Source organism: Pseudonaja textilis, chromosome 6 (assembly GCF_049901715.1).
Source record: "Pseudonaja textilis isolate UNSWEBS1 chromosome 6, rPseTex1.2, whole genome shotgun sequence".
NCBI classification, from domain to species: Eukaryota; Metazoa; Chordata; class Lepidosauria; order Squamata; family Elapidae; genus Pseudonaja; species Pseudonaja textilis.
The window spans coordinates 56120232-56142633 of record NC_141995.1 but is presented as its reverse complement, the minus strand read 5'-3'; the positions used below and the strand labels follow the sequence as shown (position 1 = coordinate 56142633).

Genomic DNA, 22402 nt, shown 5'->3' with positions numbered 1-22402 from the left:
GAAGAATGCAGCCTCCTGCATTAGATGGTATGTTGTTATCTTTCTTTAATACAGAAAAACTAAGGCGTAGTCTTCCAAACCTCTCCAGGACATCTAACATCCATGTTGAGTCTGTGAAAAACAGTAGAAGTGACTCAAACTTTCAAGTGCCAAATGGAGGAATACCTCGTATTCAGCCTCAGTCCTCAGCCAGTAAGTATCTTTACGGTGATGCTGTAAATGCAGCTTCTGAAGGAAGGCTGAAAATTGTAGCTGCGTGTTTACAGTTTCATGGTAAAGGGATTGGATGTTTCACGTGGCTAACGCTAACTTAGCCGGATCTAATGTATGTCGAATGAGTGAAATTGTTTTTTCTATCCCACCACTGAAAGCATTTTTATTGTCCCAAGTTGCACTTTTTTTTTCTATTGATATGTATTCCTTTCTTTTTAGGTTTACCCAGAGAACTTTAGTGATTCTTTAAGCATTCAATATCATCAGCAAATATAATGTCCATATTTTATTTATTATCACACAAGTATACTACCTAGGGTTTAAAGTGTGCTGCACATTTTCTTGCAATTTGCAGCTGTGATATCTTCAATATAATACAAAAACATATTGAAAAGCTGTTTTCTTTTTGCAGTTATGGCTCAATACTGTTTTGGGGGGAATAATAAGTTAAAGACAGTGCATTGTTCTCTGTGGATTCTCCTAAACGGATCAAAGTACAGCCATTCTCATTTCATACTTTAGACTGGGTTCCTAAAATGCTTGCCTGAATAAAGGCAAAACTTAATGTTGCTGATTTCACAAACATCTTTGTGACCTCTGCAGATCTTTATGCGCTGAGCTCTAAGAACTGCACAAGATTATTTGTCCAAATGCATTTTTCTGCAGTTAGAAACTGTCTTAATGGTGTCCCTGATCAGCAAACTCAAACTGAACATATTCTTGATTTCCATGCTCAGTGCATAGATGCCTGCAGAGATATGCAGATGTTTGGGGCAAGGCTCACTCGCTTTTTCTTGCCTTCAGTGCTTTCATGCTTACATCTACCATCTACACACCTGCAAAGAGCTTAAAAGTAGCACAATATGCTGAACACGATAATGTAATTAATTACATAGCCATTGTTTGAGCATGTTGATTTGCTTTGCATCCATTTTGCTAAGGAATCGCTGTAGGGCTATGGGAGGATATATTATAAAAATAAGAGTTTTGACTTTTCAGAGAATATTATTAATTGCCTTGTGTGTCTAGAAGGGACAGGCGAATAATACAGACACAGCTCTAGTACATGGATATAAAATACATACTGTATACGTGTTGTAGAACCGTGTGTTTCAGATTTGGAAGAAACACGGAAACCTATCAGGCATGGCGTTAGGAAGCTCAGGATTAAATTACACTTGGTAGAAAACATGAAGCTTAACATAGCATATATTGTTGCTTAACTGTTGAGTAATAGCTGTTCATTCAGAATCAAGTCCAGAGCACTTATAGGGAGAAAGGGTATTAATATCTTGCCTAGTCACTGCTAACATGTTTTCTTGAAGGTTTATATGACCTGAGAGCTCTTAATTTGGAAGAACACATTTCTCTGTCATCCCAATTGCCAAATCTCCAACTAAACAAAGGTGCATTTAATGATATTGGACAGTATGTGCTTAACATTGTGGTTTGCCCCTACTGTATTAATAAGTTTGATATTAAGTTTGATATATAGAAATCTTGCTATTACATACTTTTCGGTGTTCGCGGTTTACCTTCCCATGTTTTCTTTGGATTTGCTTTTAAAAAACTCTGATCACTTTACAGTGGCCTTTGCACTTCAAACTGCTGTTCTGCACGGGCTTAACTTGACAAGGTTACTTTGATTTCTGTTTAAAACTATTACCTTTTTCATTCCACAAGTAAGCTTTCAGAAACTGCAGGCCTACTATATTAGTATTGAAAAATACATTGGAAATATACATAGTGTGTCCAAACTGATATAAATGTCAGTATATATCATTAATATGCATATATAAATGTCAGAACATTTACAGATGTTGATACCTATGTTGAAAAGTGTGTTTCTTTTTATACTAAGTCCAGAGCTGACAGCTCTCTTTTAGTGGGTAACAGTAAGCTGTAGTTTATTTCAGTCATGATTTGTCAAGCAAATCCGGTTAGTTTTTCACATCCTTATAATTAGTTCTTTGCTCAGTATTGGCTTAATCCTGCCCTCACTTTTCTGCAACATACCCTGAAAATTTTGCTGACATTCCTGAGTTAGCATAGTCTCAATACTACTTACAATAAACTCATCAGCTTTGAAACTCATCACATTTAGTACTCAGTGCATTTTGATGTGAAACTTTTATCCCGGTACTCATTGTCCATTTGGTATTCAGTGCAAAAGCTAGAATTTGAACATAATTCAAACTCTTTCCTCAATGGACTGCCATTAATTTATTTGCATAAACAAAAGCAACGAGTCAATACTTAACCCACACTGGCTTTGGCAGAAATTTACGTAACATTTTCATCTTCAGAAAAACAGAAAAAAACTTGTTTCCAGTTGTTCTCTAGAATTCCCCCCCACCCCACCCCCCCCAAAAGATCAGTGCTTACTCATTTCGGTTTCCTGGACAACTTTTGATTTGCACATTAATACCCACTATATTTTATACAAATCTTGTCCATAAAAACTATACTTGGTCATGGGCTCCCAGCTTCCGAAGATTCTCTCTCCATCACCAGCACTTTGTTCATCAATAAATACATATTTTTGATTCATGAGAAACTTCATTCATTAGCGAACCAAAGCAGTATTTGGTTACCGCAGAAAAGAACTGGTGGAGAAAAGGAGTTGTGCATAATGAGAGATCTCTTGGGAATATGTTTTCGGGGATAGATAGAGATGATAATTGGGAGAAATTTTTCCAAGTGGACTTTCCCCTCATATTTTCGGTATAAGTTATTTGATATCAGCTGACATTTTCAGGCTATGTCTTTGAATAAATGAGTAAGAGAGTGGCATGGTGGCCTAGAGATGGAGCTCAATCAGGATGCCCTGAGTTTGATCCTAGGTCACATTTCCCTCTCTGGGCGCAAAGAGAAAATATCTGCTGTGAGCTCTAAATAGGCGTTAGGAAGGGCATCCGGCCGGTAAACACTCAGCATCCAATCGGTTGCCTTAACTGCACCCCAATGCAAGAGATTGCAGAGTTGTTAAAAGCAAAAAAAACGGATAAGACTTATCTTCAAGTGGCATAGGAAAGAAGTTACTTCAATCTCAATTTTTAACCACCTAAATATGATCTTTTATTAGGCAGATTTCTTCCCAGTTGTTATTATACACAGAGGTGAATTATTAGAGGAAAGGCAGACAAATAAAGAATCATGCAGCCACTGAAAGAAAGAATCTGGAAAAGCAAAAGAAACAAAACCCCTATCAGTGGTAGGATAATATGAGTTTAAATGCAATGATATTTCAAAGTCAACCTAGGAATTAAAAAAAATAATTAAGAAGAGGGTTGATCTGAAAACCAAGCATAAACTATAATTAAATTAGAGTCAGAATCAAACCCCAATTCATCTAGAAAAATGATGAGTTAAAATTTCACTAGCATTAGGATCTCTTAAATCTAGCTGAAATACTTTACGAAATACTTTTCCCTCTTAGCTGAATATTGTGTGTGTCAATGTGTGTGCCATTTTATATTTTTTGAAATGGGAGGCCACGGGGAAAAAAATCTCTTTTTTAGAGGTGAGCAGAGGATATAACATTATTTCAGTGAATAATTTTAAAGATATATTTTTAATACAGTACCATTTATTTGGATGATTAAAAATTAAAACACCTATTATTGAGGACAGGGAATAACCGAGCCATTTACTAAATCTCCTTAAACTAATTTAAAATTAGATAAGTGCCAATTAAACTAAAGATAGATAATTATATAGCATATTTCCTAACAGGAAGACTCGTAATTATTTGAACTTAGGGAAGGGAATTGTTGCTCAAAAGAATAGAAGAAAAGTGAATTGCAGGGATGCAGATAACTCTGAATTTTATGGCCTTTGAAGAGCTTGAAGTTTAGCTATTGCTTGGCCGAGGCTGTTTTGCCTACTTAATTTGCCCCTTTGTGTAATATCAATTTTTAATGCATGCCAGTGTGCCCATAGTATAAAAAATGACAATACAGGCTATATTAAATAAACATCAATCAGGATTTTCCCTTTTTATTTCTTCTTCTCCAAATGCCTCTTCCTTATCCTTGTCTTCTTCTAGCTTTCTTCTCTCATTAACTCTTCCCTCATCCTGTTTCCATTGTTGCTGCTGCTTCTGCTGCTAATTTTTCCTTGGTTTTGCATATGGAGTAAAAGGAAACAAGCAGGGGTATTATGTGTGAACGGCTCTTATCTGTGAAAAAGATCCATAAATGCAAATAGGAGCAGTTTCAGGCTTCCCCTGGCCTTTGGCAGAAAGTGCCTTCTTAGTGGCTGCACGCGCATGAAGCACAGATAAATCAATAAAAAAAATAATCCGTCTCCCTATTCTCCAAAATGCTTGTCAAGCAGCTGACTTTTAAAATTACTCTCCAAATGTGTTCCATTATGTCCGTCTGATCTAGAGTATGTTAAGAGTGGTCGTCCGGTTAGAAAAGGGCTTTTGCACACGAAAGCAAGGCAGAAGATGCTAAAGAATATTCCATGTTATGATACAGAATCCTGTTTCTGGGGATGACTTGTAGTGGACACACTAGTTTATGTTGATTTTCACCTATCAGCTTTAATATTTGACATCCTGTATTTTCCTTCCCTCTCTTCCGGGTTGACTGCAGAGGTTCTTTACCCCAGGGATTAAATCTGTCTGTGTTTGCCTTTTCTGTCTAATAGGAGTGGATTGTTAAATAACTATCACTGTAATAGTTGAGTAACCCTATCTGGAATGAAGACATGCCCGGTTTGAAATAGGAAAGTTAGCAGTTTTGTTTCAGAAATAAATATTCTTTAAAATGCACATACCTTTGGGGAAAAGTCTATGGAGATTCTTAGTCGTCCAAGTCATGGTTGTCCCAAAGGTGCTTTTGCAGGAAGCAGCTGGACTTTCTGTTTCCTAGCATGATTTGATTGCTTATTGTACCTTGTGACTGTCATTAAGTGTTGCACCTTAAGATTCTTGACGAATGTCTCTTTTCTTTTATGTACACTGAGAGCATTTTCACCAAGACAAACTCCTTGTGTGTCCAATCACAATTGGCCGATAAAGAATTCTATTCTATTCTATTCTATTCTATTCTATTCTATTCTATTCTATTCTATTCTTTTTTTCCTTTTGAAGACATTTCTCTTCTCATTCAAGAAGCTTCTTCAACTCTGGCTGGATGGTGGAGAGTGGAAGGATTCTGCAAAGAATATAAATCCTTCCATTACACACTATCTAGTCAGACACTATCCAGTCAGAGCTGAAGAAACTTCTTGGAAACATCTTCAAAAAAAAAAAAAAAAGTCCAGTTGCTTCCTGAAAAAGCGACTTTGGGAAAAAGAAACTGTTCCTAAGAGTTAACTTATGTGAATCTTTATAAACCTTTGGAGTTAAATAGGACAATTGCCTTCTTTAAGTTTAACCTTGCACTGATACGGCTTTGCATGATTGGCTGGCGGTTTGTTTTCACTTCTAGGTGTGCAGATATTTATTATTAATATTATTTTGGCCTGCAAAAAATTCTTTGCCTGCTAAAACACATAATGCATTTTATTCTACACCTTTTCTGACAGTTCTTGCTGAGTTGAGCATCACGTCTTTAAAATAAAACACTTCGCTGCTACTGCTGCTACTATTACTGGAGCCATAACAGCTTTTGAAAGCTATTTGCCATTTTTTGTTCATTTGTTGTCTAATGTTTAAGATGAAGATTACAATCTTAGAATCTTAAGTGACGCCTCAATGCAGTTCAAAGTTCTTATCACCTTTGTGTAGACAGAGATAACACGTCTTTGTTTCAACAGCTCTGCAAAAGCAGAAAAATTCGCACCGTGTTGCCTTCAAAACCAAACAAGCCCTTCATACTCCAGCTGCCAAAGGAGGTAATTAGCTCACAGGCTCTTACAGCGCTCCAGCTAAAGTCAAGAAGTTGCTTCTTTATGTGTTCAACGTTGTGGTTGATGTATTCACCAGGAAATATTGATCTTCAGTGTTAACACTTGCTCCTCTGTGAGAACCTCACCGTATTTTGAACTGTGTACATTTGGGGCACAAGCTGTCAGCAGGTGGTGACTATCTGAAGCTTGGTACACGGTTCAGCCCAGCCAGAGCTGTCAGAAAAGGATTAACTCTTGTTGAGGAGATTGTACAAATGAACTTCCTAAGACAACTCCCAAGAGTTATACTAACTGAATTTGGTTTTCTTCGCCTTAAGTCAACTCCTAAGGGATCCTTGGGTGGAATTCTCAGGCTGTTTGATTGTCATCCTTTCTAGACAGAATCTATCATTGCTTCCTTGGGCCATTTAGTCATCTTCCCAGGTTGCCTAAAGGCAACACGATATAGCTTCTTACAGCCTGGGTATCTTCTCAGAAATTAACAGCTTTTTGTTTTTTGAGTGTTTTGTTTTGTTTTTTTGTTCAAAGACGACTTATTGTGTTGCATTAAGCAACACTGTATCAATATTATTCAAGTTTGATATCTCTGAAATTCATGGTTGGTGAGAGAAAGATACTTTTTAAAACTCATTTATTTTCATCAAGACTAATTAATTTTGGCTTTCTTACATTGTGCTTTTAAAAAAGTCTTCTTGGACAGCTATTCAAAGTAGTATTGTACTTTTCTGCTAAAAGACAAGAATAGCTATGGAACTTAATATTATCAGGATAATAATATATGGAGTCTTTGAGAAAGGTAAACGTAATCACAGTATTTTAGAAAAAGCCTTGGCATTTTTTTTTTAAAAAAAATATTGTCTACGTTAATGGAAAGTTTAGGATACCAAACGTTGATTGACTTCAGAAATTTTAAGCAGTGGAGATTGTTCCAGTGCTTATGCAGATCTCACAGTAATAATGTTCACTAAAAGCTTTAGAAACCTGGTAGATGGTGAGCAGCAGAAATCATGCAGTTATAACAATAATCTATACTGGATAACTTTATTGGGGACTTCTGCTTCACACATACAAAATCAGTGTCAGGATTATTGCAACAAACCCAGCTACCTAAAACATCAAAACTGTATCACATCAAATGTGGTTGTTTTAGAAGTCTTACTTAGATTGGGCTTCAGTTTCTTTCGATAGTTTATAAATGACTTTGGGCATCGATTTAAAATGTAAACCGTTATCTGGGGTTTGTGGGGGGGGGAAAATAAACATCATTAATCTTTTGGCTTAAGGTTCTTCTGCCACACACGTAAACTAGGTATCTGTGCTTTTCTAGACATGCATCTAGTCATCTATTACAGAGATCAACAATTTACAGTATTTCATAATTAATATCTTTGATTTTGCACCATATAATAGAAGACCACTTTGATTTCCTCGGTATACTGTACAGTTCCAGCTGTATTTTCATGCAAGAAGTTAACAATTTTGCATTCAGGAAAATTAGCCCATTGCTTGCTGAAGACTGGATATAATGTGTTGCCTGCCTATATTCACACACATATACAACATTTTTGCTGGTTGGGTTAGTGTCGCTCAAGATTTGTAAGTTTGTTATTTCTTTACTAGAGGGCTTCATTTTGGAAGCAGTGTCTGTCTTGAGAGGATTCTAATTAGAATTCTAATTACCAATAAGGGATAATATCTCATTTGTGTGCTGAATTTATTGGTGTTGAAAGTGGGTGGTATAGAAGTGTGGTTACAAGTAAACATCTCCGAACTAAAGACTTATTTGAGAATGGAACAAAGATGACAGTCCATTAATACTTACATCAGACTGCAAATGATTTAGACCTCAGACAAAGAAATCCTTTTCTGAGCGCTATGCTTTCTGTTGTAAAGGCCTTTTTTGTTACTGCAAAATCACCATCTGTGGGCAGTGTGTTTTGCAGGCAAATGGAAGCTTTTTTTTATAAAGTCAGCTTGGGATGCCTTGCTCATAGGACATATTAGAGCATTTAAAGAGAAACTAGTGTGTTTTCTTAATTTAATAGCTCTTAGAATATCAAAAAAGGGATTTTCATCATAGAATTTACTATTGTGTTTTTCCAAAAATATTTCCCTGTACTATGCTGGAATTGTGTTTATTTATTTATAGCTCCAAGAGCTTTCAGGTTCTGCAGTTATATATAATGCTTCTCAAATACCCCTCCATTTTTATTTAGCAATTTTTCTAATTCATTATGTTGATCTTTGTCAAACCGAGTCTATGTGTTTTCCGTCCCCCAGCTCCCTGCCAGTTAACCCATTGTGTGCTCCTCAAAATGCCTTCACAATGCCACCTTGGTAATTCCCCTAAAAATATTCTTGAAAGAAAGATTTGTATTTTAATAGAATCATTGCACAATGTAAATACATGAAGGATCAGAAGAAAAATATTCTAAAAATCTGTAACATGTAACTCAACTGTTAAGCCCGCATGGCTTACATGATTACAGATCATAACCTTCCTATAAAGGTGGTTTATCATGAACTATGTTCATACTTTGAGCGATGAATTTTCTTGGCCCATGAGGCAGTCCCACATTTACACATCATGCACTCTTTGAATGTACTTTACCTTGCAAATTCATAGTTTGAATACGAATCTCATTTAATTGAAGTTAATTTGAATCTCGTGCATGCATACACAATTTAAAGTATTGTAACATATTAATGTTGTTTTTGCTGTATATTGTACACCTGGCTGGAAGAACTACATTCTTAGTTTGTGAAATATATATTACCCTCATTTTCTGATGTAATAGGTAATAATTTAAATAAATTTAAATTTGGGGTCACTTAAACTTCCTTTTTCAATAAGGAATTACCAAAACCTAGACCTACTTACGCACATCATCCATGAAAAGTAGTTAGCTGCTGAAACAATTAGGATGAATTAGCTACACGGTTACTTGTCATTGCAGCTGTTTTTATTTGAACTGCTTCTCATTGAATTGCTGTTGTTGTTTCAACTTGATGAATTTGCTTCTCTCAAAAATGTTCAGAAATATTGGCTATTATGAAATAATACATATTGGGTGCTGTTCTACTACATCACTGATGCTTTTATGAGCCACAGTGGCGCAGTGGTTAGACTGCAGTACTGCAGGCAACTTCTGCTGACTGCCGGCTGCCTGAAAATGTGGCAGATCAAATCTCACTGGCTCAAGGTTGACTCAGCCTTCCATCCTTCCGAGGTGGGTCAAATGAGGACCCAAATTGTTGGGGGCAAGAGGCTGACTCTGTAAAACCGCTTAGAGAGGGCGGTAAAAGCACTGTGAAGTGGTATATATAAGTCTATAAGTGCTATTGCTATTTGGGTTTCTGTCTGATTTTAAGCGGCGGCCATTTTACTGACCCTGAATGTGACTGTCTTCTTTTGGTGCTATTCCAGTTCCGTCTCCCAGTAAGTTCCGGTCTCCAGCAGCGCCCTCACCTCTGGCTCTGAGACAGCCAGTAAAAGCATTTAATACCCATGGACCTAATTCTCTTCCTGAAGCCACTCAGCTGCCTTTAGCAGCTCCCAGTTCTGCCTCCGCAAGTCCAGCCAGCACTATCAACAGCGCTACCCTTACCAGACCTGCGGGAACCACGGGGTTAAGGAGTGGCTTGCCAAGACCTAGTGCCCCCTCCACAGGGGGCATCCCAGTGCCTCGCAGCAAACTCACACAGCCCGTTCGCAGGTGAGTGAGCCGGTTTCACTTTTTACGTGGGGGGAAAAAACACATCATTGATGGGAGAAACCTTCATCTCTTGGGTGGCACCAGCTCACAGAGCTAAAAAGATTCGTCTCTTATGTGTTTATTTTGAAAATGAGTCAGTTTTGCATCAAAAATAATATATTTTCAGTGGTGCATTTCTAAGAAGCTGGTAATAGAGAGGAATGTTATTTTGTGTGTGTAATTTAGTAGGGGGGACTTAAATCTACTTTTCTGCCTTTGGGTAAGTATTTTGGGATAACATGGGGGTGGTATGGGTACACTTGAAAGATCTGGATGTTTTATGGATACTGCAATTTTTACTTTTGGGTGCTTTGTTAGGTAGAGTCGGTTTGTGATTTCATGGCTGAAACATCCATTCTAACTTCACGTTTGTTACCTCTGTCTCATATGTACTCTTACAATTCAGATTTTGGGAGAAATAAAACATTTGTACACTATTGCTGCCTTTGAATGAAATAACCGTAATTTTAGATAATCATTGCTATGTGTACATTTTGACTTAAGTCTACATTTGAAGTTTTTTTTTCCCTCTTATTCTTATATCATTGTCTTACTAATTTTGAGGTGGTTTGTGGAATTACTACATAGATGCTTCGCTGCAAAGGCATTTTTTGTGTCGTGATAATGTTAGACTGTATACTACAAGTAGTCCTTGCTTAATGACCAGTCCTTAATGGCTGTTCAAAGTTACAGCACAGGACTTCCCAAAAGCCACTTCATCACCCTCGCAGTTGTCTGACCTTACAACCAGCTGAAAGACACTGCAATTCCCCCATACGCCCGGCCAGGTGACTACAGGACTTTCACACACATACACACACACACACACACATACACACACCCCAGGTCCCTGCAGACCTTAGGCCTGATTTCCCCACCCACCCACCCACTTCCAGGTCCGACCCCCACCTACTCATTTACGTTTGCAAGAGTTCCAGAAGCTTCCGCACCACTAGAACAATCGCTTCATCCCAAGGCCGTGCAGCATGACTCCAGATGCAGCTGCCATGTTTCCAGCCGCCACGTTGAACTGTCACTGGGAACGTGGCATGTCACTTGTGCCACGTGGCTGCGCAACAAACCACTCTGTTCTGCTTCCCTCACACAGTCTGCACAGCATTGCGGGAAGCTTCGGGGCCTCTGTGCTTTTTGGCAGTGCTGCCTAGGTTGCGGTGGCGCAGTGGTTAGAATGGGGTACTGCAGGCTACTTCTGCTGGCTGAGACACTCCCTGATGGAATCTCATTTTCTCTGTTTCAGATCTCTGCCAGCTCCCAAAACCTATAGCAGCGCGAAAGACGAGAGCTGGAAGGATGGCTGCTACTGAGCAGCGGAAGTTTGTAACCCAGCATGCACTTCTTCACCAGACTAAACCATGGATCAACATGCAGACAGATGGAAAATACTTTGGAGGGGGAGGGGTTGAAGCTCTCCAGATCTCTCTGTCTTTTAATTAGCACAAGCTGGCAGAGATTATAAAGCAGCACTTTAATGACATTAACATCAGATACTTGGTGATCACTCAGATCATTTTTATGTGAATCACATATCATTTCTGAAGCTCTGCTTCCCTGCTTCCTAGAATTGTTATTGATGCTCACGTGGCTACAACACGGATACAACCAGGGCAGATATCTTTTAATATGCCAAAGATACATCCATTTTGAAAAAAGCAGCACATAAAATATTAAAGCAAAAAAATAATAATTATAATATTAATTCTTGAAAGAGCATACATTGCTTGATTTTAAAGAGCAAGGCTTTCTTTAACACGCAGAAAAGAAATATTAACGTCGATCAAAGCAAAACTTGGATTGTAAAAATGCTACTGGGCTAGGTGAGCTTGTTGTAGGCAACTGTGGAAAGATGTGTGGAGAAACTGAGTCACCACAGAACCCTTGTCTCTGGAGTCTCCCTGGGAGAGGGAGCGGGAGGAGAGTCCGTACCAATTATTATTATTTTTTTAAACAAACAAACCTTAGGTCTCTGAGATTTGGTAAGCATAGTGTGCATTCTTTTTATGTTGACGTCTCATATCAGGTTTTGTACAATACTAAGATTGCCAAAAGGGCTCGTTTTTAGTTGTACAGTCCCAAAACTAGCTGTTCCTGGCTCAGGAAAATAGCCTTCCCGCCCCCCTCTGCCCCCCCTTTTTTTCCCTTTTTGCAGCGATATTTTTTTAAACATACAAGTCCTTTTTTTTAAGCTTCCTGGAAAGAGAAAGGAAGAGAACAGATGAAGAAATATCGCCACGTGCTTGATGCCTGGAGTGCATCTGAGCAGGCCTGTAGTTCAACATAAAAGGGAAAAAAAGGCAGCTATGCAGCTCTTGCCCAGAGATTGATTCTGAGGAAATCAGTTGGTCCGCTGATACCAAATGCTTTATTCATGCGGGTGATGTTTCACGGTATGAGGGAGTCTTCTTCCTCTTTTTTTTTTTTAAAAAAAATCAGCTTCCTAGAGGTGTGTTTAATTGTAAATACTTCCACTGAGGTTATTGCCCCCCGTTAATATTTTAACTATGTACTTTGCCTTATATTTGTATTTTGCATTGTTGGTAACAGTTTGAAAGAAAGAAAAAAGAAAACTCTGCCACGTATGTTTACAAAAGTGGTTTGTTCCTCTAACAGTTGTCAGTTTTTCACTATTTTGCTAGTCCTTGTTGTCAGGGTATCCCTCACGCGGTAGAAAGCTGTTAATACCCAAAGCCCTATCTCTTGCAGCGCCCTTTTTCAGTTGCTTTTTATGTTGGAGTGGAAGGCAGAAGGTAAGCCTGCTTATCAGAGAGAAATTCAGAGCGAGTGAGTTGCAAGGATTGTTTTTTTTTTCTTTTTAAGGAAAGAAAAGGCAGTCTCTTAGAATGACATTTCATTTTGCTGTCTCAAGTACTGAGCTTAAAAAAAAGGACTGAACATCGAAACATATTCTGTTTGTGGCTTGAAAACCTCATTCATGCCTGCCTCTTAAAATTTGTGCTTTTGAATTTTACAAAAGGAGTAAATGGTTTGGGGATTCCAGTCTTTGGATCATTTTGGTAGCTTTCCTAGATTAGTGGATTAAAAGCCATGCAATTTTTACTTGAATTGGAAATGTGACCAAGGCAGGATAGGAGTAGACATCTGTTCCAGCACTCAGGCAAATTTTCTTTCTTTTTCTTTTTAATTTAAAGGAATGGCCCTTCTGTGGTCTTGCGTAAGGGATGGGACTCTGGGATCTTTAGATGCTGGGTTCTGAAGGCACAACATAAACCTTTCAGACACAAATTATCATCTGCAAGCAAGACACGGGCATCATGGGGACTTTGCAGAGCCCGTCTCACCCTGCCACTTTACATAGTTGGAATTACTTGCACCTCTGTGAGTCACAAGCACAGTGTGGGAAGTGATTTTCCTTTAACTGGGAATGCTACTATCAACACATCCTAATTACAGTCAAGTCAGATCAAAAAGAATTGAACGGAGGGTGTCTTCTTAAATCAGGGTAGCCAATAATTGTAGGAAGAGAAGCTAACAGAGCTGCGTTGCACTGTTAGTCCAGCATATTTGAAGCGCTGAACAGAACACATGAGATGTCTAACTATTTTTTTTTAGGTAACTTTTACCTAGCCTAATTTTTAAAACGGGGCTCTAGCAAAGCAGATATTGCAGTCTTTATAAGCGGGAACATTCTCATTTCTACTTTTACTAGAAAAGAAATATTTAACTGAATATTTTCTTCAAACATCCAGATGTTGCCTTTTTAACCAAGCTACATCACCTTGATTTAGGTAAGGTTTTTGTTTTTATGAAGCTCATCCTTGCATTTGATAATGCATCTAATTTTAAGGGTGTCGTCCCCCTGCTGCCACATTGCAATAAACATCTAGCAAATTTAGATTCCTGAAAAAGGTATAGTTAAAGGAGACTTTCACATTGTCAGTTTATTTGATTGCCATGACATCCTACAACTTTCTGTGTTTAGAGGTTTGGGTATATTGAAGTGTGGAAACATGAATATGATAAACTAGTGCCTATGATTTAATTAATTTATGTTTGACAATAGTTGTTAAGGGTTTTATGAATGTGGGGGGGGGTTGTGTCAACAGCTCAGAATTGTTGTATGTATGTAGGCAGAAAAGAAAGGAGTTCTGCTTCTAAAATTATTTAATTTTTTCTCAGTGTTTGAATGTTTTTTTGTAAATGTTGATAATAAAAAGTGTAAAAAGGAAGAATATAGGTATTCTTAAAACGTTTCTTTGACTCCTTTTTGAAATAAAATATATATAAAATGAAATATTTGTTGTATCCCTAAATATATTAAATACTTTTTTCACTTGCATGTTTTCAGAAAAATTGTGTGGGAGATCCTGCCCTGTTTTCAAATACACATAATAGCAACCATCCCATTTTTAAACATAGGATGTCTAATATTTCATTCATTCATTCATTCATTTATTTCAAGCTGAGGGATCAGGAGACTAAGTAAGGATAAACTTGTTATTTGTGTTGTTTTAGTTAAATTTTATCTCTCGCCTACGTTCTCCGGATGGGATTCCCCTATCTTATCACTTGGATCTTGCTTGCTAAGAATCAGGGGAATTAAGGCTCAGTAATAGCTGGAGGCCACACACTCCCAGGAGAAAAGATTGCAGGGTTGATGAGGGAGAAAGATGGTGAATGAGAGCGTGGCCCCTTTAACGTATTAATTCTCCATAATATGATGTATTATTAATTCTTCATTCACGAGACATTTGAAAGGCTACTTGTTAATACTAATTTACTTTGGAGCAATGCTAAGTACAAAGGAAAGGTGTCCACCATTATAAGTCTGCTGTATGAACCCACTGCTTCCACTGTATTTATCCAGGGAAAGATTTCCTGTCACGTACCAAAATTTCTGTCACTCTGACTATGCTTTGTTTGCTTTGCAGGAGACTGGGAGTTACTTTTACTAGTTCTGCGATAATATCTCAAAAAAACAGAATTAAACGAGTTCACAGTAGTTCAGCAGGCTTTGGATATTCAGAGATGCTCTGCATGTCATCAGTGCTGCTTCACCAGCTACTGAATAATGTCCCTTGGGAATATTGTTAGAATCTATTATGGACGAGGCAGGGACAGTTAAAGGCAGAGCGATACATTTCTGAGGGGACAAAGGATCCGGAAAGGTAGCTTTGCCTTCAGCAGTGAGATCAGAAGAACCAGGTTTTGTATAAAGCTCAATTGTCAGGCAACATCCACCTGCATATACCCTGTTTCCCCTAAAATACCACCTACCCTGAAAGTAAGTCCTAGCTTGATTCTTATACATGAACCCAATATAAGCCCTAATTAAGGTCCCACCCACTCCAGAGTGGACAGGTAAAAATAAAGCTAGGGTGGGGATAGGCGTAAAGCGGCCCTACTACTTACCCTTGGACAGTTGTAGCCAGGTCTCACACACCCCAACACCTGCCTTGCCGGCCCATTTCTTCTGCAGCCGGCAAGGCTGGCAAGGCTTTCCTGAAGGCCTCTGGAGCTGATAACAAAGCTCCGAATCGATCCCGAGCTCTCTTATCGGCTGCAGAAGCCTTCAGGAAAGCCTTGCTGGCCGCAGAAGAGAAGTTCCTGAAGGCCTCTTATACTGCAAAAAGGAGGCCGGGGGCGGCGCATGCAATTGAGGTTAGTCAGTAGATGACATCCCCCGAAAATAAGACCTGGTGCCTTTTTGGTGGCAAAAAAAAATATAAGACAGGGTCTTATTTTCAGGGAAACACTGTAGTTAGTGTTCGGGATCAACAGGGATATGATGATTCTGTCCCTGGCAATCATATAGGTAAGTAAGGTTGGGATAGAATAGGAATTGGAATGGAATAGAACAGAACAGAATAGAATATGGAATGGAATGGAATGGAATAGAATAGAATAGAATAGAATAGAATAGAATAGAATAGAATAGAGAATTAATAAGAATAGAATTAGAATAGAATAGAATAGAATAGAATAGAATAGAATAGAATAGAATAGAATAGAATAGGGAATGGAACAGAACAGAACAGAATAGAATATAGAATGGAATAGGAATAGAATACAGAATGGAATATGGAATAGAATAGTTAAATACATACTAATCAGCATACATTAAAATTAAAATTCTGTTACATTTGGCTCTCAAAGGATAACCATTATACACACATACACACACACACACACACACACACACACACACACACACACGAAACATCGCAGTCTAGTTCAAATGTATACATATACATGGCGAAAAAAGGAATCCTGCGAAGTTACAAAACGGATAGCATAAGGAACAAAGCTGTCTTGTACTGGACTAATCGGCATAGGATGTGGTGTCTCGGTTTGATTGTGACATCTCACAATTGATGATTGATGGATTTTTTTCCCCACAGAACATTCTAGTGCTGCTAATTTTTACAATAGACTGAAATGTAAAAGAGAATGTCTTAATAATTTATTAATAATAATTTATAGAGAACAACCACTTTCCTTTATTGTGATTTATTGTTGGCTTTTGACCCGTGGTTCCCTTTTAACTTGTGAGATAAAGAGGACAAGAAGAAGAGCAAAATTATCCATGCAGATTTTGGTGCTCACACAAAAGCGATAAATCATTCATTCCTGGCATTTAGGCTTCTTCTATCCTTTTCCCAAATTCTACTTGTTTTATTCAGTGGTGGGATTCAAAGTTTTTTAGTACCACTTCTGTGGGCGTGGCTTGGTGGGTGTGGCAGGGGAAGGATACTGTAAAATCTCCAGTCAGAGGTGGTATTTGCCGATTCTCCAAACTACTCAAAATTTCCACTACTGGTTCTCCAGAACTGGTCAGAACCTGCTGAATACCCACCTCTGGTTTTATTCTTGAGTAATGGTGCTATGGATCATCCACTTGTATTTTGAATCACATTCTGTCCTCCAAATCTAGATGACCTCCACAGCCCTAGGAAATGTTACGAAAAGGGCAAATAGTTCTTTTCCCTAAAGTTCACATTTTTACAACATAACACATTATAGGGTGTTCTAACAAACACATGAAGCTCAGCTCTCTCTAGTTGATGGCGATGTTCTCCAGACATACATCCAGATGCATTACTGATCCATCTGCAGAGTCTACTATAATCATGGCAAAACACAGTTTAATATATTTGAGAGCCTGGATAGTTTGGCTGCCAGCAGTTGCTAGTTAGTTTAGTTCATGCTGTTGCGCTATCCAGGATGCACCACAAGGAGGCGAACTAGCTTCACACTCTCGAAGGCTGAATGCCCAGATGTAGGAAGACGTATCACTGATCCCACAAAAAAGGCACCTGCATGTTTGTGTGTTTTAACTTGTCAAAATAAAATGGCTGTTTTAAATGTTGGATTCCTGTTTTGCAAGCATTATTTTTATGGGCAAATAAGGAAGGAGAATTGTGCAGGTGGCAGTGCTAAGACCCTCTTCCTCTGAGGGTGGGAAGCCAAAGGAGTCATCAGGGCCATCAGCTCAACAAAAGTTTCGCTGGACTGTGAGCAAAACCATAAAAGACCTTGCAGTTCCCCCCTCATATTGAATAAAATAATGAAGTAAATACTCACCTGGGCTTGTTATGGTTCCCAGTCAGAACAAAGAGGTGCTGTTATTGGCATGAAAATCGAACTATCTGAAGCATTATTTGGCCTCTCAATGGGGGGTGCTGGAGTGTTTGCTCAGCGTATAAATCTCATCCAGTGATGGGATTCAACAAATTTTACTACCAGTTCTGTGGGGGTTGCTTGGTGGGCATGGTGTGGCTTGGTGGGCGTGGCAGGAGAAAGATACTGCAAAATCCCCATTCCTTCCCCATCCTACTAACTTGCTTTCCAGCTCCGTTCTCCTATGCAGTTTTCAGAGTCTGCATATTGTCCCCAACAATCTGGGTCCTCATTTTACCGACCTTGGAAGGATGGAAGGGTGAGTCAACCTTGAGCCTGGTGGGATTCGAACTGCTGGCAATCAACAGAGTTAACCCACAATGCCACCTTCTAAGCATCATGGCAATAAGGTAATATAGTACAAAATATTGTCGGGGAGCAATTTAAATAAACTGTAACAGCAGCAGAGCAGATTAATTAAACCATTATTAAGATCACTGTAGCTTACAAGGGCCATATTTCATGGAAGTTACAATAATTTCTTGACCTGAGACCAATTTAGCCAGCTATGCCCCAAGCCCTGAAGTTGGTAGGGCCTTCTTGATAGACTAGCCACAGTGGCCTAATTCACAAATAACTCTAAGCCATAAATCATGGTTGGCAAATTGCAATGGCTAGATTCACATACTCATTACCTTAAACCAAAACCAAATAAATCACATTATGACTAGGTTCTATGCGTGGTAAAGTGTCCTCAAAGGTTAAAGTTTTTGATAATGTTGTTTTAAAGAGCTGTGCTCTTTGCTCTGTGTATGTTTAATAAACACGCACATAACCAGAACTTGGGGTTCATGTAATTCTTTTGCCTAACCAGGAAAGAGGTTTTACTTGTGTATCAGATGATGCGTGAACATGAACATTATAGGTACATTATAGACTTTGTGGGCAAATGTTCAAAATTAGGATTTTCAATGACTATATGAATTGTGGCATCATGTTCATAGCTATATATAAAAAAGATATGCCAGCCAGATTATTTCCCAGATTATTCCATATGTTGCAGGATACATTTAAATGCCATAAAATTTCTACTTGTATTCTAGAATCATATTTTTACAATCTTTTAAAAGATATGTGCATAATACCCTGTTTCTCCAACAATATGGCCTCCCCCAATAGGAAGTCCCAGCATGTTTTATAGGAATGAAATGAAATTAAGCCCCTCCCCACAAATTAAGGCCTATATTGAAACATGCGAAATGGTGGGGGGAAATGGTGGGGGGGGCTTGCCATTAGGAAGTACTTTTGTTGCACACCTGGATATGGTGCTGCCTGTGTTGACCCCGATACGAAGTGCCCCACCAACGCCGAGGTCAACATCCAAGCCGTCGCCGTCCGCCCGAAGATGCAAGGGGGGGGGAATTAAGTCACCCCCGAAAAGACAGCCTAGCCATTTTTTCGGGGCTCAAAAAAAATAAGACCGGGCCTTATTATATGAGAAACACGGTACTAGTTTAAGCCTGGTAGAAAGTATTAATGTCCCTTTATAAAAACAATTTAATCAAACATGCTGTCTGCAAATGCTTATAGTTGATTATGAAGTGGGAAATGCTCTAATTGTGTCCCTTTTATCTCTCTTGAACATAATTTGTACAGAAGATTCCCAATGCTCATATCCAACCCCACCCCCGCAAAAAAACCCAATCAAACCCTAATTCAACAAAGCCCTTGAAGAAACAGTAGGCCACAAAGATATTTGAAGATATGGATGGAGGAATCATTTGATGAATGATGATTATGACGATGAAGAAGTTCCAAGAATGGACTGAAACACCAAAGAACGGGGATTTTTTTTTTTAATGAGGGAAAATGTGTTTCATCCAAAATTCCACATTTATGATGACATCCAAAACTTCTGTTAAAGTCAGGGATTTGGACAGAGAAAACTCAGAAAATATTCAAAGCCAACCTAAATCCAGACGACCTTACATACACTGGATTGTTCTACACCAGAAAGCTTTTTTGCCTTCACTTTAAAAAAAAAAATGTCCATAACCCTGCCTGCACATTATTTAACTCACCCTCTTTTCAATCCTTTAACTTTCACAATTTCCATTGTTTATGTCTTGTCTTCATTTTTTTCTCTTCTGCAATGTTAGAGGCATCAGCTTCTTTTAATTTATCTTCGTTACATATTGAGTATTTATTCCAGAATCTCTGCCCATGCTCCACTGTCTATATGGATCCTAAATCATCATAATTAATAATTATCTTTAAGTAGTCTTTCTTAAACCATTATGTTTCTGACCACCTGTGATCTAGTCTTGAAAGGAAAAAATAGGGAAGATTTTTATGTAGCGATTATGGTTGTACTCCAATAAAGCTTTTCCCTATTTTTCTTCAAAATAATCAAAGCCAGATTGTTGACACTGAGTGCACCATGTATGAAGTTTGTTTACTGGCATTCTATATCTTTTCCCTGAAATCCAAAGCCATGGCCAGAGTGATCCATCTTCCTATAAATTGGACAATATGGAGGCTGAAAGCAAACTGAAAGCAAGCTGCCTAGGAAGAAGCAGAATAATTAGGTATGCATGATCTAAATCCACTAAAAATTGATGCGCCCAAGTACACTTCCTGGTACCATTTGACTTAACGTTTCAAAGATCATGCAATTATAGGCTCCTCCAATTTGTCCAGCTATTTTTTTTTAACAATTCCGCTGGGGAAAATAAAATCACCCTGTATCATCATGTTCATGACTAAGCAGGCTACCGCAATTCTCAAGAGAAATATGATTTAAAAAGCACGTAAAGGAAAGAAAAAAAACAACCAAAAGCTTTATTTCTTTGGTTGTAGCTGCAAATTAAAGATGAAAGCTTCCCAACACTAATTTAGAAGGCACGTTGTGGTTTCATTTACTACGTTTGTAAATCTGGCTGCAGTGTGTTTATGTCTGGGTTCACACAACACAAAGCCAAAGAAACCATGTAATATTTGACACAGTGTCTGAGTGATGTCCTTCCACTGGGAGCGCACTGAAAGATGGGCTGCTCAAAGATAATGGAGAACGGGATGAGATCAGAGGTGGGTATTCAGCAGGTTCTGACCAGTTCTGGAGAACCAGTAGAGGAAATTTTGAGTAGTTCAGAGAACCAGCAAATATCACCTCTGACTGGCCCCGCCCCCATCTATTCTCCGCCTCCCGAGTCCCAGCTGATTGGCTGGGTCTTCTTTGGTTGCCCTGCACAGGAGAACTGAGCTGGAAAGCAGGTTAGTGGGGTGGGGGAGGGAATGGGATTTTGCAGTATCCTTCCCTGCCACGCCCACCAAGCCATGCCCACAGAACAGGTAGTAAAAAAATTTGAATCCCACCATGCTGACTGCTAGTAGTTATACCTGAATTTGCATTTTCTATGTCATTATTTAAACAGGCAGAAGCCTAACTTCTTTTTCATCTGCATAACTTCCAATCCAACAACTGACCAAGCACACCTGTCTTGTTACTTCACTGTTTATGTTCTGTATAGTCCTAAGTCAGCCTAACACATTCATTTCTATCCAGTGAAAGCAGACTGGCCTCAACAAAGAAAGCATTTGGTTTGGGTTCAACATCTAATTTAGGTACAAACTAGCCAATCGTATTTTTGCCCAAAATGCTGTGTGGGTCAAAACATTGGGTTACATAAGCCATGGTTCTGTTGATCCTGAGTGTTTTGTGCCAACACATACATTCTTCAGAGAATAGTTCTGAAGTACACCATGTTAGCTTATTGTTACAGATTATCTATTAGTAGCAACAGTTAAAGCAGGGGTCTTCAAGCTTGACAGATTTAAGACTTGTGGACTTCAACTGCCAGAATTCCTCCTCCAGTCATGTTAGCTCAGGAATTCTGGGAGTTGAAGTCCACAAGTCTTAAATTTGCCAAGTTTGAAGATCCTTGAGTTAAAGTACTGTATATAACTGTTAGAATTTCAGATCCAAATCATATGTATGGATATGAGAAACATCCTCCAGAGAAGCTACCAATAGATAAATAGGACACGGTGTTCTCATTTGCTGATTAATGGCACCATTAAAGAGGGGGAAATTCAGTATGCTACAGGAATGTTTAATACCTGCGTGTTGGAGAGAAAACATGCGGCCGAGATTTATTAGAGTTCTTAAATGTACTGTCACCATAAATATTGCTCAGGAACCCTTACTCATTCAATTTCAGTTACAAATCTGAAGGAGCAAGGACTCCATTATAATGGATAAATAACCTTGTGATTCTTCTGGGAACTGGGTTCCAAGTGGTCGTGCATAATGGCATGTATAGAGGGAGGTGTCTCCTTTTTATACTTGCATGTGGTATCATGACCCCACAAACTCTCTTTTATTCTGGTGGTGTTATTGTGGTTATTGTGGAATCAATGTCTATCCTGCTGGATTACGTAACAAGGCCTGCCCAGACAGCTGATGGAACCAGAGTTTCCTGAATCTAGTTGGACACTGTCCAGGGATACTGATAAAACTATGATTGATACATCAAACAGGGAATTGTGCCTGAGTCACACAATACTAGTTTAAGTGTCCTGTCTATTCTGGGAGACCCCACTCTGTTTTCTCATGTGAGAAAAGTGAGCAGAAGGAAATAAGTCGAAGTGTTGATAAAGAAAAAGTTAAGGTAAATCATCCCAAACATAGACTAGAGTTGCATTGGAGATTTAAAATTCATGGCAGGAAGGGCTACAAATAAACATATTGGCAAAGAATAAATAAGTATTTTATTTTGAACATGATTTGGTTTGTGCGTTGGTGTGGTTTGTTTGGCTTTGACTATTGCGATTAACTATTTTTAGACTGTGGATTGGTGTAGATAGAATAGAATTCTGTATTGGCCAAGTGTGGTTGGACACACAAGGAATTGGTCTTGATGCAAATGCTCTCAGGGTACATAAAAGAAAAGAGACATTAGTCAAGAGTCAAGAAT

The 22402-nt window shown here is 38.6% G+C and overlaps 1 protein-coding gene across 3 annotated transcripts in view; it reads left to right on the top strand.

The window, feature by feature from the left end:
• The window catches only part of SLAIN2 (SLAIN family member 2), a 30992-nt gene extending 16892 nt beyond the window's left edge, over positions 1 to 14100 (top strand). The window contains exons 6-9 of one of the 3 annotated variants that reach the window (XM_026699911.2): positions 55 to 192; positions 5983 to 6060; positions 9503 to 9791; positions 11089 to 14100. In XM_026699911.2, the coding sequence (XP_026555696.2) occupies positions 55 to 192; positions 5983 to 6060; positions 9503 to 9791; positions 11089 to 11155 (572 nt within the window). In that variant the 3' untranslated portion in view covers positions 11156 to 14100. The remainder of the gene's footprint in view (positions 1 to 54; positions 193 to 5982; positions 6061 to 9502; positions 9792 to 11088) is intronic. The other 2 variants (XM_026699912.2, XM_026699913.2) reach the window with 2 other exon arrangements.
• The last annotated feature ends 8302 nt before the right edge of the window (positions 14101 to 22402 follow it).